Source organism: Hemitrygon akajei, chromosome 14, assembly GCF_048418815.1.
Source record: "Hemitrygon akajei chromosome 14, sHemAka1.3, whole genome shotgun sequence".
NCBI classification, from domain to species: domain Eukaryota; kingdom Metazoa; phylum Chordata; class Chondrichthyes; order Myliobatiformes; family Dasyatidae; genus Hemitrygon; species Hemitrygon akajei.
The window spans coordinates 13,533,063-13,546,948 of record NC_133137.1 but is presented as its reverse complement, the minus strand read 5'-3'; the positions used below and the strand labels follow the sequence as shown (position 1 = coordinate 13,546,948).

General features: G+C 38.5%; 1 protein-coding gene across 1 annotated transcript in view; it reads right to left on the bottom strand.

Moving 5' to 3' along the window:
- The window catches only part of rbm19 (RNA binding motif protein 19), a 273,505-nt gene that overhangs the window by 226,341 nt on the left and 33,278 nt on the right, over positions 1-13,886 (bottom strand). Inside the window, exon 16 of the mRNA XM_073065480.1 lies at positions 11,870-11,954. Within this exon, the coding sequence (XP_072921581.1) occupies positions 11,870-11,954 (85 nt within the window). The remainder of the gene's footprint in view (positions 1-11,869; positions 11,955-13,886) is intronic.

The following is a 13,886-nucleotide window of genomic DNA, read 5'->3' as shown; positions in this document are numbered from 1 at the left end:
AAAACCAACATTCTAATCCAAAAACAAAATATGGAATCTGAAATAAAAACAGAAAACTCTGGTAATTCTCCATAGGCCAAGTAACATCATTGACCTAGAGGTCAGCTCTTTTCCTCTCTCCACAGCTGCATTTTCGATGTTATCAGAGCATTTGAACCATTTAAGATTTGAACATTTTTCTTCCAATGCACACCTTTCATAATAAACAATATCCAAAAAGGACCTAGTGCTTTCCTGGCGTATATGACTAATAAGCTCTTCTTGGGCTTCCAGCTGGGTACAGGTATCAATTAAAACTGAAGTTTCAATGACAAACTGACATCTTCTTCAAGAAGCCTGAAAAGTTTATTAATCAATATCCATTTTCTATCTCAAACCAGAGAAAATCTGCAGATGCTGGAAATCCAAGCACCACACACAAAATGCTGGAGGAACTCAGCAGACCAGGCAGCATCTATGGAAAAGAGTACAGTCAACGTCTTGGACCCTTCAGCAAGAGGTTCTCTTCAGTTCTGCTAAAAGGTCACGACCCAAAACATTGACTGTACTCTTTTCCATAGATGCTGCCTGGCCTGTCGAGTTCCTCCAGCATTTTCTGTGTATTGCTTCCATTTTCTATCTTCTGATGCTAAATGTTAAGATGTTGTATCAAAATAACTTAAAAGGTTATCAAAAATTATATGTTATACTCTCTCAGGATGAAAAGATAAGAAAATTTTAAATATTATTTGGGGTTAAACAGATCAATCATTTCCCAATAACAGTTCAAAAGTACTCGTGTCCTACTTCTGTTTAAATGCAAGAAAACTAATTGTTACATTATTTTTAATATGGAAATTATTGATTTTTTTATTTAAATAGCTCATTACCTCAAAACATATACTTTGCAAGCTGAGGCAAGAAACTGTAGTTAAGTTAGCTGAGTCATTGGCATATTTAAAGCAGAGGTTGATAGCTTCTTGATTTGTTAGGGCATCAAAGGTTATGAGGATGTGGCAAGAGAATGGGGTTGAGAGGGGTAATAAATCAGCCATGATAGAATGGCAAAAAATGACTAATTCCAATTATGCAATAATTCAGGGTGAAATAGTAAACTGGGTTAGACATTGGCTTAGCAGGAGAAGCCAGAGAATGGTAGTAGACGGTTGCCTGTCTGACTAGAGGACTGTGACCGGTGGTGTGCCGGGATCCGTTGTTGTTTGTCGTTTATGAACTGTATCAGATAGATTGTGAAAATGTGACAAGTGACCGACTGATTGCATGGTGAATCGAATGGGTTTCCTACGCACTGAAGTCACTCTCTTTTGCGCGGGCTTTTGAGTGCGCATAGGGTTTTCATCTTGGCAGGCCTGATTCGTCACTCCTGCACTGCAAATTGCCTAGTTTGTACTGTGCCTAACATGACTCAGCAAACGACTGACGATTTTAGAAGTAAATGACACAGTCGGAGATTGTTGAGCAGCATGGCTCGAAGGGTTGGAAGGGCCTATTCCACACTATCTCCAGTAAGTATATTTAAACCTATTACACAGTTGTTTTTCTTCCTTCACACAAAGGTAACAATCTACATTAATGATTTGGACGAAAATGTGTAACATTGGATCAGCAAATTTGCAGATGACACCAAGATTGTGGCTATCAAAACTTGCAGTGGTATTTAGACCAGCTGGAAAAACGGGCTGAAATATGGCAGATGGAATCTAATGCAGATAAATGTGAGGTGTTGCACATTGGGAAGACAAAGCAGGGTAGGACTTACACGGTGAGTGGTAAAGCACAAGAGGAGTGAGATAGAACAAGAGGATCTGGGTGACAGATCCACAATTCCTTGAAAGTGGCATCACAAATAGACAGTGTTATAAAGAGAGCTGCTGGCACAATGCCCTTCAGAAATCAGAGTATTGAGCACAGGATAATCAAGGGGACTCTGAGGGGGAACTACGGTAAGTTTCCAGGGGGCTTCTATGGGCTGAAGAACTAGTTACTGTGCTGTACTATTTTACTATTTTCCACGTTCTAACTTCTTCACACAGTGTGATGAAAGTGCGGAATGAGCTGCCTGTGGAAATGGTAGATACAGGTTTGATTGTAACATGCAAGGATTTGAATAGGTAAATAGATGGATGGGTATGGAGGACCATGGTCCAGGTGCAGGTTGATGGGTCTAGGCCAAACAACAATTCGGCATGGTCAAGATGGGCCAATGGGCCCGCTTCTGTGCTGAAGTACTCTATGACTTTGTCATAGCTCATTACATGAAACTGAACGGTCTTGATTGAAAGGTTTACTTAATCCTTGGTCATATATTCTCAATTGCTCAGCAATATTAATCGACAGCTTGTAGCACTGAGAACTGACTCTAACCGATTCAGAAACTGAAAATTTAATTATCAGAGATTTTTAAATAGTAGGGGAAATTCAGGGTTATGGGGAAAAAGGCAGGTAGGTGGAGATAAGTCCATGGCCAGATCAGCCATGATCTTATTGAATAGTAGAGTAGGCTTGATGGGCCAGATGGCCTACTCCTGCTCCTATTTCTTATGTTAATCTGCTGTTTAAAGCAAAATATGCATTGCAGGACAAGGAAAAACACTGTTAGAAGTTTACCTTGTCAGTGAAGCAGGCAGTACAATTAATTATCAGGCCAAAGGAACATCTGCAACTCCTGTTTGGGAATGAATTCAGTTGGATTGTTCATTTATTCAGAGGAAGCAGATGGCACATGAAAAGCTAGCATTTGTTGTCCATCCTTAATTTCCCCAAAAATGAGGGAGAAGCATTTAAGTGACAGCCACACTGCCTCCGGAGTCACATTCAGACAGGACTACTAGGGAAGGGCATAATCCTTTCCCTGAAAAGTATTAGTGAAGATGAGTTTATGATATTCTAGCTTTATGCTCATGACTTCTGAGGATATACTGAAATACTTGAATTTAAGCCCCACCCCCCCAAGATCCTGAATCCTAGCTACATGTCTATGCCAGTACATGTGGAGCAAAACATGGCAAAGCATCAGTGATGGTATAAACACATATTTGCCAGAACAGGAATTTAGCTGGCTCCAAAAAAAGGGATACAAATCGCACAACTCAATTTGCTGACATCTCAATCTATCAAAAACTGTATCTCAAACACTTGTTTTAAATATTGCCTTTAACATTGTAACAATTTTGCAGAGGTTTCTGGCCACCTAATGTCACTTTACAAGGCTCAACGTGGTTTTCTTTGATACTTCTGTTGAGCACCATGTGAAATTTTAACAGACCACTCATAAAAGGAAGCTGTTGTTACACTGATCATTTCAGTTGATTTAATTAAAAAAAAGTTGATATCAAGCCCAATACAGAAAAGAAATATTACGACAGAGTAGCTGATTAAAAGTTCGATTAAACATGAGTTTGAAGGATTACCTTAAAAGCAAAAGAGAGTAAAGAAGAGGTATACAGTACCAAGACATAATTCCAGTAATCAGAGCTTTGGAAGTAGAATGCACGGCTACTAATTGTGCAGCAATTCAGATCAAAAATGACAATGACATCAGAACAAAATGTGCAAATAATAGTTATTTGTAAATGCCTGATGTTACAAAGTTCCCAACTGAAGAATTAAACTGAAATTGAACTTATACTGATGCTGCAGGTGAGAAAAAGAGCTCAAGCCTCTTGAGCACCCAGTATAGAAGAGTGTTTTATGAATGGTGTTTTGGTCCGTTGTGGACTTGCTTGTTTTTATTCTTGTTGTGTAGGTACAAGTGTTGGCATGATTAATGATAATTTGCTTCTATTTTAGTTTTTATGGATTAACTGAAAACTTGAAAGTTTTCAAGGGCTGTATGCACTTGAAAGTTTCAGATTTTTTGATAAAGTAATGAGAAAGCTGCTGTTACAATCACAACTGTATGTTCACTGATGCAGCTGGAATTTACTGATTCTTATTCTTTGTAAATTAACAATTTAAACTTCGCAACTTAATTTAATAGACCTACATCATATATGGTAATGTTCCTTCCATATTTTACAATCAACCTTTTTTGTACTGTGGAGTATGGATGTAGAATATGGAGCAGCCAGAAGTTGTGGTGCATTGTTCTACCAATGGTAAAGGTAGGAAATGGGAAGAGGTCCCGAAGAGAGAATATGAGGAGTTAGGTAGAAAGCTGAAAACCAGGATCTCCAGGGTAATAATCTCTGGATAGTTGCCTGAGCCATACACAAACAAGGTTAAGAACAGGACAATCTGACAGATGGCTGAAGAATTGGTACAAGGGACAGGATTTCAGATTTGCAGATTTTTGGGATCTCTTTTAGGGAAGATGTGACCTATATAAAAAAGAGTAATTATATCTGAACCTGAGGGAGGCCAAGCAGGCAGATCTACTAGAGATGCTGAGGGGTGTTTACACTAAATTGGCAGAGTGAGGGGAACTGGAGTGATGGGGCAGAGAATGGGGCAGTCGGTATACAAGTAGATGCAGTGTGTACTGAGACTGTGAGGAATGCATCTTTTACTGGCCTTCCAAAGCAATTTATTGACAAATTTCAACTCATTCAGAATGCCCCTGCTAGCTTTTAACAAAAACTAGGATGAAGGAACATATCACTCCCTTACTAGCTACTCTGTATTGGTTTCCCGTATCTTTTGGAATTGATTTTAAAGTTTCTTACTCATCTTTAAAGCTCCTAATGGTCTGGGATCGGAGTATATCACAGAATCGTTTTTGTTTTATAGTGCTGCTCGAGCTTTCAGGTCTTCTTCTCGCATTCTCTTAAATTTAAACAATTTCCCTCAAAAGGTAATTGGCAGGTCGGCTTTTTTGAAGTATGCCCCTAAACTATGGAATACCTATAACTATGTGATGTAGACTCTGTTGACACTTTTAAATGCCAACTCAAAACCTATTTATTTAACCTTGTTTTTATCTAACATTTGTCTTTTATTTTCATGTTTATACATTTATCCCATTGTGAAGCATTTTAAATTACATCATCTGTCTGAAGCAGGTTCTATAAATGAAGTTTTATTATTGTTATTATTAATAGGGCAAAATTGTAATCAGTGGCATGAGCTGAAGTGTAACACGGGGAAAATTGAAAATGGTGATTAATACAGGAATGAAAGCATATGGAATAAGGTAGACGATCTCATAGCACAGTTAGAGATTACAGAACTATGGCTTAATTAAGATCATAGTTGGGAGCTTAAAATCCACAGAGACACATTGTATCGAAAGGACAATAACAAGGTTGGCAGAGGGGATGAGGTAGCTGTATTGGTAAAAAACGAAATTAAATCCTTAGGAGGTGACATAGAATTAAAAGAAGTACAATTCCTGTGGGTAGAGTTAAGAAAATGCCTGGGTAAAAAAGATCTTGATGGTTGTTATATACAGCCCTCTAAACAGTAGCCAGGATGTCAGATACAAATTACACCAGGATAAAGAAAAGGCATGTAAAAAGAGTAATGTTGCCATAGTCATGGGGGATTTTAATATACAGGTAGATGGGGAAAATCACATTGGTGGTGGATTGCAAGAGAAGGAATTTGTAGAATGCCCAAAATATAGCTTTTAAGAGCAGCTTGTGGTTAAGCATACCAGGAGGAAAGCAATTCTGAATTGGATATTGTGTAAGGAACCAGATTTGATTAGGGTACTTAAGGTAAAGGAACTCTTAGAAGGCAATAATCATAAAATGGTAGAATTCACTCTGTAGAATGAGAGAGAAGCTAAAGACAGATGTATCAGGATTACAGTGGAGTAAAGGGAATTACAGAGATATGAAAGGAAGGGGACACTAGCAGGGATGATGCCAGAACAGCCATGGCTAGAGCTTCTGAGAGCAATTTGGAAAGCACAGGATAGACACATCCCAAAGATGAAATAGTATCCTAGAGGGATGATGATGCAACCATAGATAGATAGATAGATACTTTATTCATCCCCATGGGGAAATTCAACATTTTTTCCAATGCCCCATACACTTATTGTAGCAAAACTAATTACCGATACATACAATACTTAACTCAGTAAAAATATGATATGCATCTAAAATCACCCTCTCAAAAAGCATTAATAATTAGCTTTTAAAAAGTTCTTAAGTAGTTTACTTAAATACATTGAGTCCTAACCCCGGCACTTTAACATATCTTACTCCTGGTTGAATTGTAAAGCCGAATGGCATTGGGGAGTATTGATCTCTTCATCCTGTCTGAGGAGCATTGCATCGATAGCAACCTGTCGCTGAAACTGCTTCTCTGTCTCTGGATGGTGCTATGTAGAGGATGTTCAGGGTTTTCCATGATTGACCGTAGCCTACTCAGCGCCCTTCGCTCTGCTACCGATGTTATACTCTCCAGTACTTTGCCCACGACAGAGCCCGCCTTCCTTACTAGCTTATTAAGACGTGAGGCGTCCCTCTTCTTAATGCTGCCTCCCCAACACGCCACCGCAAAGAAGAGGGCGCTCTCCACAACTGACCTATAGAACATCTTCAGCATCTCACTACAAACATTGAATGACGCCAACCTTCTAAGGAAGTACAGTCGACTCTGTGCCTTCCTGCACAAGGCATCTGTGTTGGCAGTCCAGTCTAGCTTCTCATCTAACTGCACTCCCAGATACTTGTAGGTCTTAACCTGCTCCACACATTCTCCATTAATGATCACTGGCTCCATATGAGGCCTAGATCTCCTAAAGTCCACCACCATCTCCTTGGTCTTGGTGATATTGAGACGCAGGTAGTTTGAGTTGCACCATATCACAAAGTCCTGACAAGGGACAAGGCTGACAAGGGAAGTCAAAGACTGCATAAAAGAGAGGGCATATAACATAACAAAAATTAGAGGGAAGTTAGAGGATTGGGAACCTTTTAAAAACTACCAGAAGGCAAATAAAAAAAAATAAGGAGAGAAAAGATGAAATATGAATGAAAGCTAGCCAATAAAAGTGGATATAGCTTTTACATAGCTACTTTTACAGCTATATAATGCCTTGAAAAAGTATTCAGCCCCCACAACTATTTCCACATTTTACTGTCTCATTTTCTAACATATATTGAAGCAGAATTTTTTTGGGCTAAGCTACAAAACATTGCGCATCATGTCAAGTAAATCCAAAAAAATCCAAAACCTGTCAAGAATTTACTAAAAATTATAATTGTGAGACTGCCTTTTGAAATTACTATGCTAACTTTCCTCAGGGGCAATATTGTACAATTACTTTATCAACTCAACCAATTTGTTGATGTAGAAAATTGGAGGATCACCTAAATTAATAGCCCCTCTCTCTGTAAAGTCCAATAGTAAGGTAGATATTCAACAGACCAAACCAAAATGAAGACAAGAGACCATTCAAGACAAGTCAGGGAAATGATAATAGAGAAGCACAAATCTGGGGCAGGATACAAGACCACTCAAAAGCACTGAACATACCTTGGAGCTCAGCGTAGTCCATCATGAAAAAGTGGAAAAAATATGAACACAAAACACACTGTCTAGGTCAGGCCACCCCTCTCAATTTGGTCGCTGGAGAAGAATGGCACTTGTAAGAGAGGCTACGGTGACACCAACAGTCACTGAGTGAGCTACTGAAGTTAGTGGCTGCAACTGAAAATGAAGTTCATGGGTCCACAATCTCCAAGAAGGTCTTGTACAAAAAGGCCATTTATGGAAGAGTGGCAAGAAGCCCCCGCTTTCAAAATAAAACATATCTTTGCCCATAAAGACTTTGCAAAGCTTCACTTAGAGGATACCATCAAGATGTGGAATAAGATCTTGTGGTTGGATGAGACTGAAGTGGAACTGTTTTGGCTTCAACACTAAGTATGGGTGGCATAAATTTAATACTGTGCATCAGCCAGGTAACACTGTCCCAACTGTGAAGTACGGTGGAGAGGGCATCATGCTATGGGGATTCTTTTCAGAGCAGGAAATAGAAAATCTGGTCAGAACTGATGGGAAGAGGAATGCTGCTAAAAATAAAGACATCCTAAATTTTTTTTGTTTTTTTTTTTAAAAAGTGCTAGGCTCTGCCAGAAGACAAACTAGGGAGAAAGTTCATCTTTCAGGAAGACACAGTCAGAAAAATCATGGAGTAGCTTCAAATGATGAAAATGTATGTCCTTGAGTTTCACAGTCCCTGGAAAATGACAGTGGAGAGATAGTAGTGGCAGACAAACTTAAACATTTTGCATCAGTCTTCACCATGGAAAATAATAACAGTATGTCAGAAACTCGAGTGTCAGGAAGAAGTGGATGTATTTGCCAATACTGAGAAGAAGGTGCTTGGGCATCTGAAAGGTCTGAAGGTAGTTAAGTCATCTGAACCAGATGAACTACACACCAGGGTTCTGAAAAAGGTAGCTGAAAAGATTGTGGAGGTATTAGTAAAGATCTTTCAAGAATCATTAGATTCTGGAATGGTCCCAGGGGACTGGGAAATTGCCAATGTCATTCCACTGTTTAAGTGGAAACAAATTAAGAGACCAGTGGTTGGCAAGATATTGAAGTCCATTATTAAGGATGAGGTTTTGGGGTATTTGGAGGCACATGATAAAATAAGCCAAAGTAAGTATGCTTTTCCTTAAGGGAAAATCTGGCCCTACAAATCTGTTGGCATTGTTTGAGGAAATAACAAGCAGAATGAACAAAGGAGAGTCAGTGCATGTTGTTTTCTTGCATTCTCACAAAGTCGCTGACAAGGTGTCACACACAAGGCTGCTTAACAAAAGACAGGAAAAATACCAACATGGATTGAAGGGTGGCTGGCTAGCAGGAGACGAACAGCAGGAATAAGGGGGCCTTTACTGGTTTGCTGCTAGCCACTGTGGTTTTCTGCAGGGGTTGGTATTGGGAATGCTTCTTTTCACGTTATATGTCAATGATTTGGATGACAGAATTGATGGCTTTGTGACCAATCTTGTGGATGATACGAGGATGGATGGAAGGGCAAGTAATGTTGAGGAAGCAAGGATTCAGCAGGAAGACAGACAGATTAGAACAATGCGTAAAGGAGTGGCAGGTAGAATATAGTGTAGAGTCATGCACTTTCGTAGAAGAAATAGAGGTGTGGACAATTTTCGAAATGGGGAGAAAATTCAAAAAATCAGAGGTGCAAAGGGATTTGAGTGACCTTGTGTAAGGATTCCCTTAAGGTTAACATGCAAGTTGAGTCTATGTAAAAAAAGGCAAATGCAATGTTAGCATTCATGTTGAGAGCACTAGAATATAAAAACAAGGATGTATAAGGCACTAGTCAGACCATAGTTGGAGTATTACAGGAAAGATACTAGCATGGATAGAAAATTGACTAACTGGCAGGATGCAAACAGTAGGAATAAAGAGGGCCTTTTCTGATTGGCTGCCGGTAACTAGTGGTGTTCCGCAGTTAACTGTGAGCAGTTTTGAGACCCTTCTCTAAAAAGATGTGCTGGCATTGGAAAGTCCAGAGGATGTTCATGAGAATGATCCTAGAATGAAAGGGTTAACATACTGTATGAACAACGTTTGATAGCTCTGGGCCTGTATTTGCTGGAGTTTAAAAGAATGAGGGGGGAAATCTTACTGAAATCTATTCAATAGTGAATGGCCCAGACTGGATGTGGAAAGGATGTTTCCTCAAGTGAGGGAGTGTAAGACCAGATGGACATCCATTTAGAACAGAGATTAGGAGGAATTTCTTTAGCCAGACTGTAGTGAATCTATGGAATTCATTGCCATAGATGGAGGCCAAGTTACTGGATGTACTTAAAGAGGAAATTGATAGGTTCTTGATTAGTCTGGATGTCAAAGATTATGGAGAGAAAGCAGGAAAATGGGGTTGAGAAGGATAATAAATCAGCCATTATGAAATTGTGGAGCAGACTCAACGGGCCAAGTGGCCTAATTAGTCTATGTCTTACGAATAGAAATTTCAATTTTAATTTAGTCAACTGCAAAGCATTAATTGATTTAATATTCAGTCAAGTTCTTATTTCAAAAAGACCATAAATTACCTTCTATATACACAAAATTCTGAAATATTATTTCAAATGCAACATTGATCGTCACCTGGCTTCATTTTTGAAATCCTGAAAATTATAGCTATTGGGAACCACTATCAATATTAAACAATTTTCTTCCTGAAAACTTGCTCATTAGGCTTCAAATAACCTTTGAGCTCAATATGCTCTTCAAGTCATTAACTTTCACAATTGTAAAATACGAAGTCATTTCTGATTTAGCCATATTTTATGTGAAGTAATATGACCTACTCCGAAGTCATGTCAGCAATTATGAAAGCTTTAAAGCTTGACTCGTTTACCTTCTGCACTAAAGTACAATGATTAAACACAGAAGCATTCAAGTAAACAAGCTATTACATTTGGATCTGCAACAAAGAATCTGACCTAAAAGAAAGTTTACCATAAACACAAGTCTGCAGATGCTAGACATCCAAAGCAACACACACAAGATGCTGGAGGAACTCAGCAGGTCAGGCAGCATCTATGGAAATTAATAAACAATCGACATTTTGTGCCGAGCCCTTCTTTGGGACATTAATTATAAAAAAAAATGTGATGATTATATACAGACCTGTGATTTTTGTTCCAATTATGCTAATTGGACTTGCTGTTCAAACAGAAGTTAATAGCTTCTTATGCAAAAAGATTAATCCAAATCGGTATGTACTGAGATCATATTGCAGTGAATTATCTTAGCATACAGTAGGCCAGATATTGCCAGTTAATGGCAACAATTCCAAACTAAGAGTCAGAACCTAATAAGCAATAATAGGCACCATGTCTATCAGGACACTTCACCAGAGACTCCACATGGTTTTAATTTGGTTTTGGAAAATAACTCTCAGATCCAGCTTGCATAAGGTTTATAATTAAATACATTTTGAGTAATTTCAGATATTTAAATTATTGGAAAAAATTAAACTAGAAAGCATTTAATCTACTTCAGTCATATCAGTGTAAAAATGTTCCTGAATGTCAATGACAATCAGAGACATTTAAAATGCAGTACACCTTCAACAGATGGAAAATGATGGGAGAAGCTTTGCTACCTTTCATAGGATATTTAGGGCCAATAAGATACATCATCTGCATCAAATAAGTTCAGGAATACCAGTTTCTATGCGCTGTAATCACAGACAGCAAATCAAAGGTACAAGATTTATCCCATTATACAAATCCTGTTTTTGAAATTCATCAATAGTTACATTACTGTTCTAACAATCATGTGAATGCACTTTAGGTGAAGATATAGCAAATAAGAAAGAAAAGAAAAAAAGCAGAGTTTAGAAAGTAAGTGTGTGTGCACGTGCGCGCATATTCTTGTGCATGTTTTGTAAATTATATAGATGCACAACTGAAAAGCTAACAAACAGCCACTGCTTCACAGTATCAAAGACCACATTTAAGCCTGGCCTAGGGTGAGGAGTGTGTACAGTCTGTATGTTCTCCCCATGAACACATGCATTTCATCTAGGTGATCTGGTTTCTTTAACATCCCAAAGATGTGCAGATTGGCATATTAACTGGCTACTATCAATTGCCCTTACTTTGTAAGTGAGTGGTAGGATCATGGAGGAGGGGGAAAGGGGGAATGAATAAAAAAGCAGAATTTAAAAAAAAATGATTAATGTGGAATAGGTGTAAAACAGTTGGTTGACTTTAGGTGCAAATTCAAACGTCAGAAAAAGAGGGAAGGGCAGGGAGAAATGAGACAGAAAAACATAGAAAAGTGCAAAAGAAAGGAGAAGAGCCAAAGAGAAAAGACAGCAGCAAACAAAGTGGAAGAAAGAGGGTAGAAAATGCATTCCTGTCATGAGCAGAACTTTACTAGGTGCCTAGTTCTATACATATTCACACAAGCGTAGTGATACCTTTATTGGTCTGCTTCTTTTCTGTGACTGGAGTACAGAACACATCCATTGGGGCCCATTCCAGGTAAAGGGGAACATGCTGAAACTAAATGTGAAAAACAATTATTTTGAGAAGGTTTTTTTGGTATTAATTTGACAGGATTTAAGAAATATTTCCTAGGAAAAAAATATAGTGTTTTATGGATGCCCTAAGAGGCTTACCAGGGGTAATTGATAAGTTCGTAGGCTAAGGTAGAAGGAGTCAATTTTAGAAAACCTAGCACATTTAATTTTCAACATAGTCCCCTCCTACAGTTACACACTTAGTCCAGCAGTCGTTGAGCATATGGATCTTGGACCTCCAGAAAGTGTCCACAGATGGGTGATTGCTAAGTTCGTGGCCTACGGTAGGAGGAGATGAGTTATACAGCTCTCATTACATGGCACATACAGTTCAACTCTTTGAGTAATTATGCAGAAGGTCTGGTTTATAACCCATCAGGGGTGATTGATAAGTTCATGGCCTAAGGTAGAAGGAGATGAGTTATTAACTTCAAACATTCTGCATAATCACTCAAAGAGTTGAACTGCATGTGCATGTAACGAGAGCTGTATAACTCATCTCGTACTACCTTAGGCCACAAACTTATCAATCACCCATCTGTGGAGGTCCAAGATCCGTACGTTCCTCCTTTCTGTAGGTCCAAGATCCATATGCTCCACGACCACTGGACTAAGTGTGTAAATGTAGGAGGGGACTATATTGAAAAATAAATGTGCTAGGTTTTCTAAAATTGACTTCTTCTACCTTGGGCCACAAACTTATTAATCACCCCTCATACCTGCCGAAGTAGTCTACATTGTAGTAACAGAGCTATGGTGTATCAGAACAAGTAATTTTGCTACTATCAAGTACAGCTGAAAATATTAATGCTCACATCTCGGTCTCTCATTGAGAAATAAAATAAAGACTGTAATCCTAAGTGTCAAAATTTGAAAACCGGTATCTACCAGTAAATATACTGGAACGATAAAACAATAAAGCCAATTTTAAATAATCACATAGAAAATAGATTGTTCAACTTATTTTTACTGCTGCTTATGTGCCTGACTGCCCATCACAGATTTTATCAACCTTCCCTCAGACTTGCTGTACCTTTCAATTTCTGTCTCGCTAAATTTACATTTTGTGGCCACTTTATTTGGGAAAAGAACTGGAACATAGTGTGTGGTCTTCCTGCTGTTGTAGCCTACCAACTTCCATGTGTTGTGCATTCAGAGATGCTCACTGTAATGTGTGGTTATTTTAATGAATGTCACCTTTCTGTCAACTTGAACCAGTCTGGCCATTCTCCTGACCTCTCTCATTAACAAGGTATCTCCACCTACAGTACTGCCACTCACTGGATGTTATTTGTTTTTCCACACCATTCTCTGTAAACACTATAGAGCAGGGGTTCCCAATCCAGGGTCCACAGACCCCTTGTTTAATGGTATTGGTCCATGGCATAAAAAAGGTTGAGAACCCCTGTCAGTATTTATAATGTTTATCTGCAAAGCTGTTTTTAATAATTGGCTTAACTACTTCCTTTGACCCCACTGTTCTTGCACCAGTATTATTTTAATTTCTCAAGCGATAAGTGATGCCTCCATTTTTCTTAACAGTGTGCAACATTTGGTATTTATTTGTGTTCAAGTTAATTTCCCAGCTAACTGCCCAACCTGCAAGTTTCTGATGCCTTGAACAATGGTACATTTGTACTCACCATTAACAATGGATTAATTGTTCAGTAACATCTGTAAATTTTGGTACAGTTACTTGTTTCAAAGTCCAAATTATTTACATAAATTATAGCAGTTGCCCAAGCACTGATACTCATGGAAAGCTAAGCCACTAGTCCTCTAACCATGTCCTATTTTGTCATGAGCATACAGCACTTCATTATCTATCTTTTGAAATTATTTATACTGTGAACATTGATATCAAGGTAAAATTAACCATCAGTAAGCTAATTTTGTATCTGTCGTGAACAAAGAT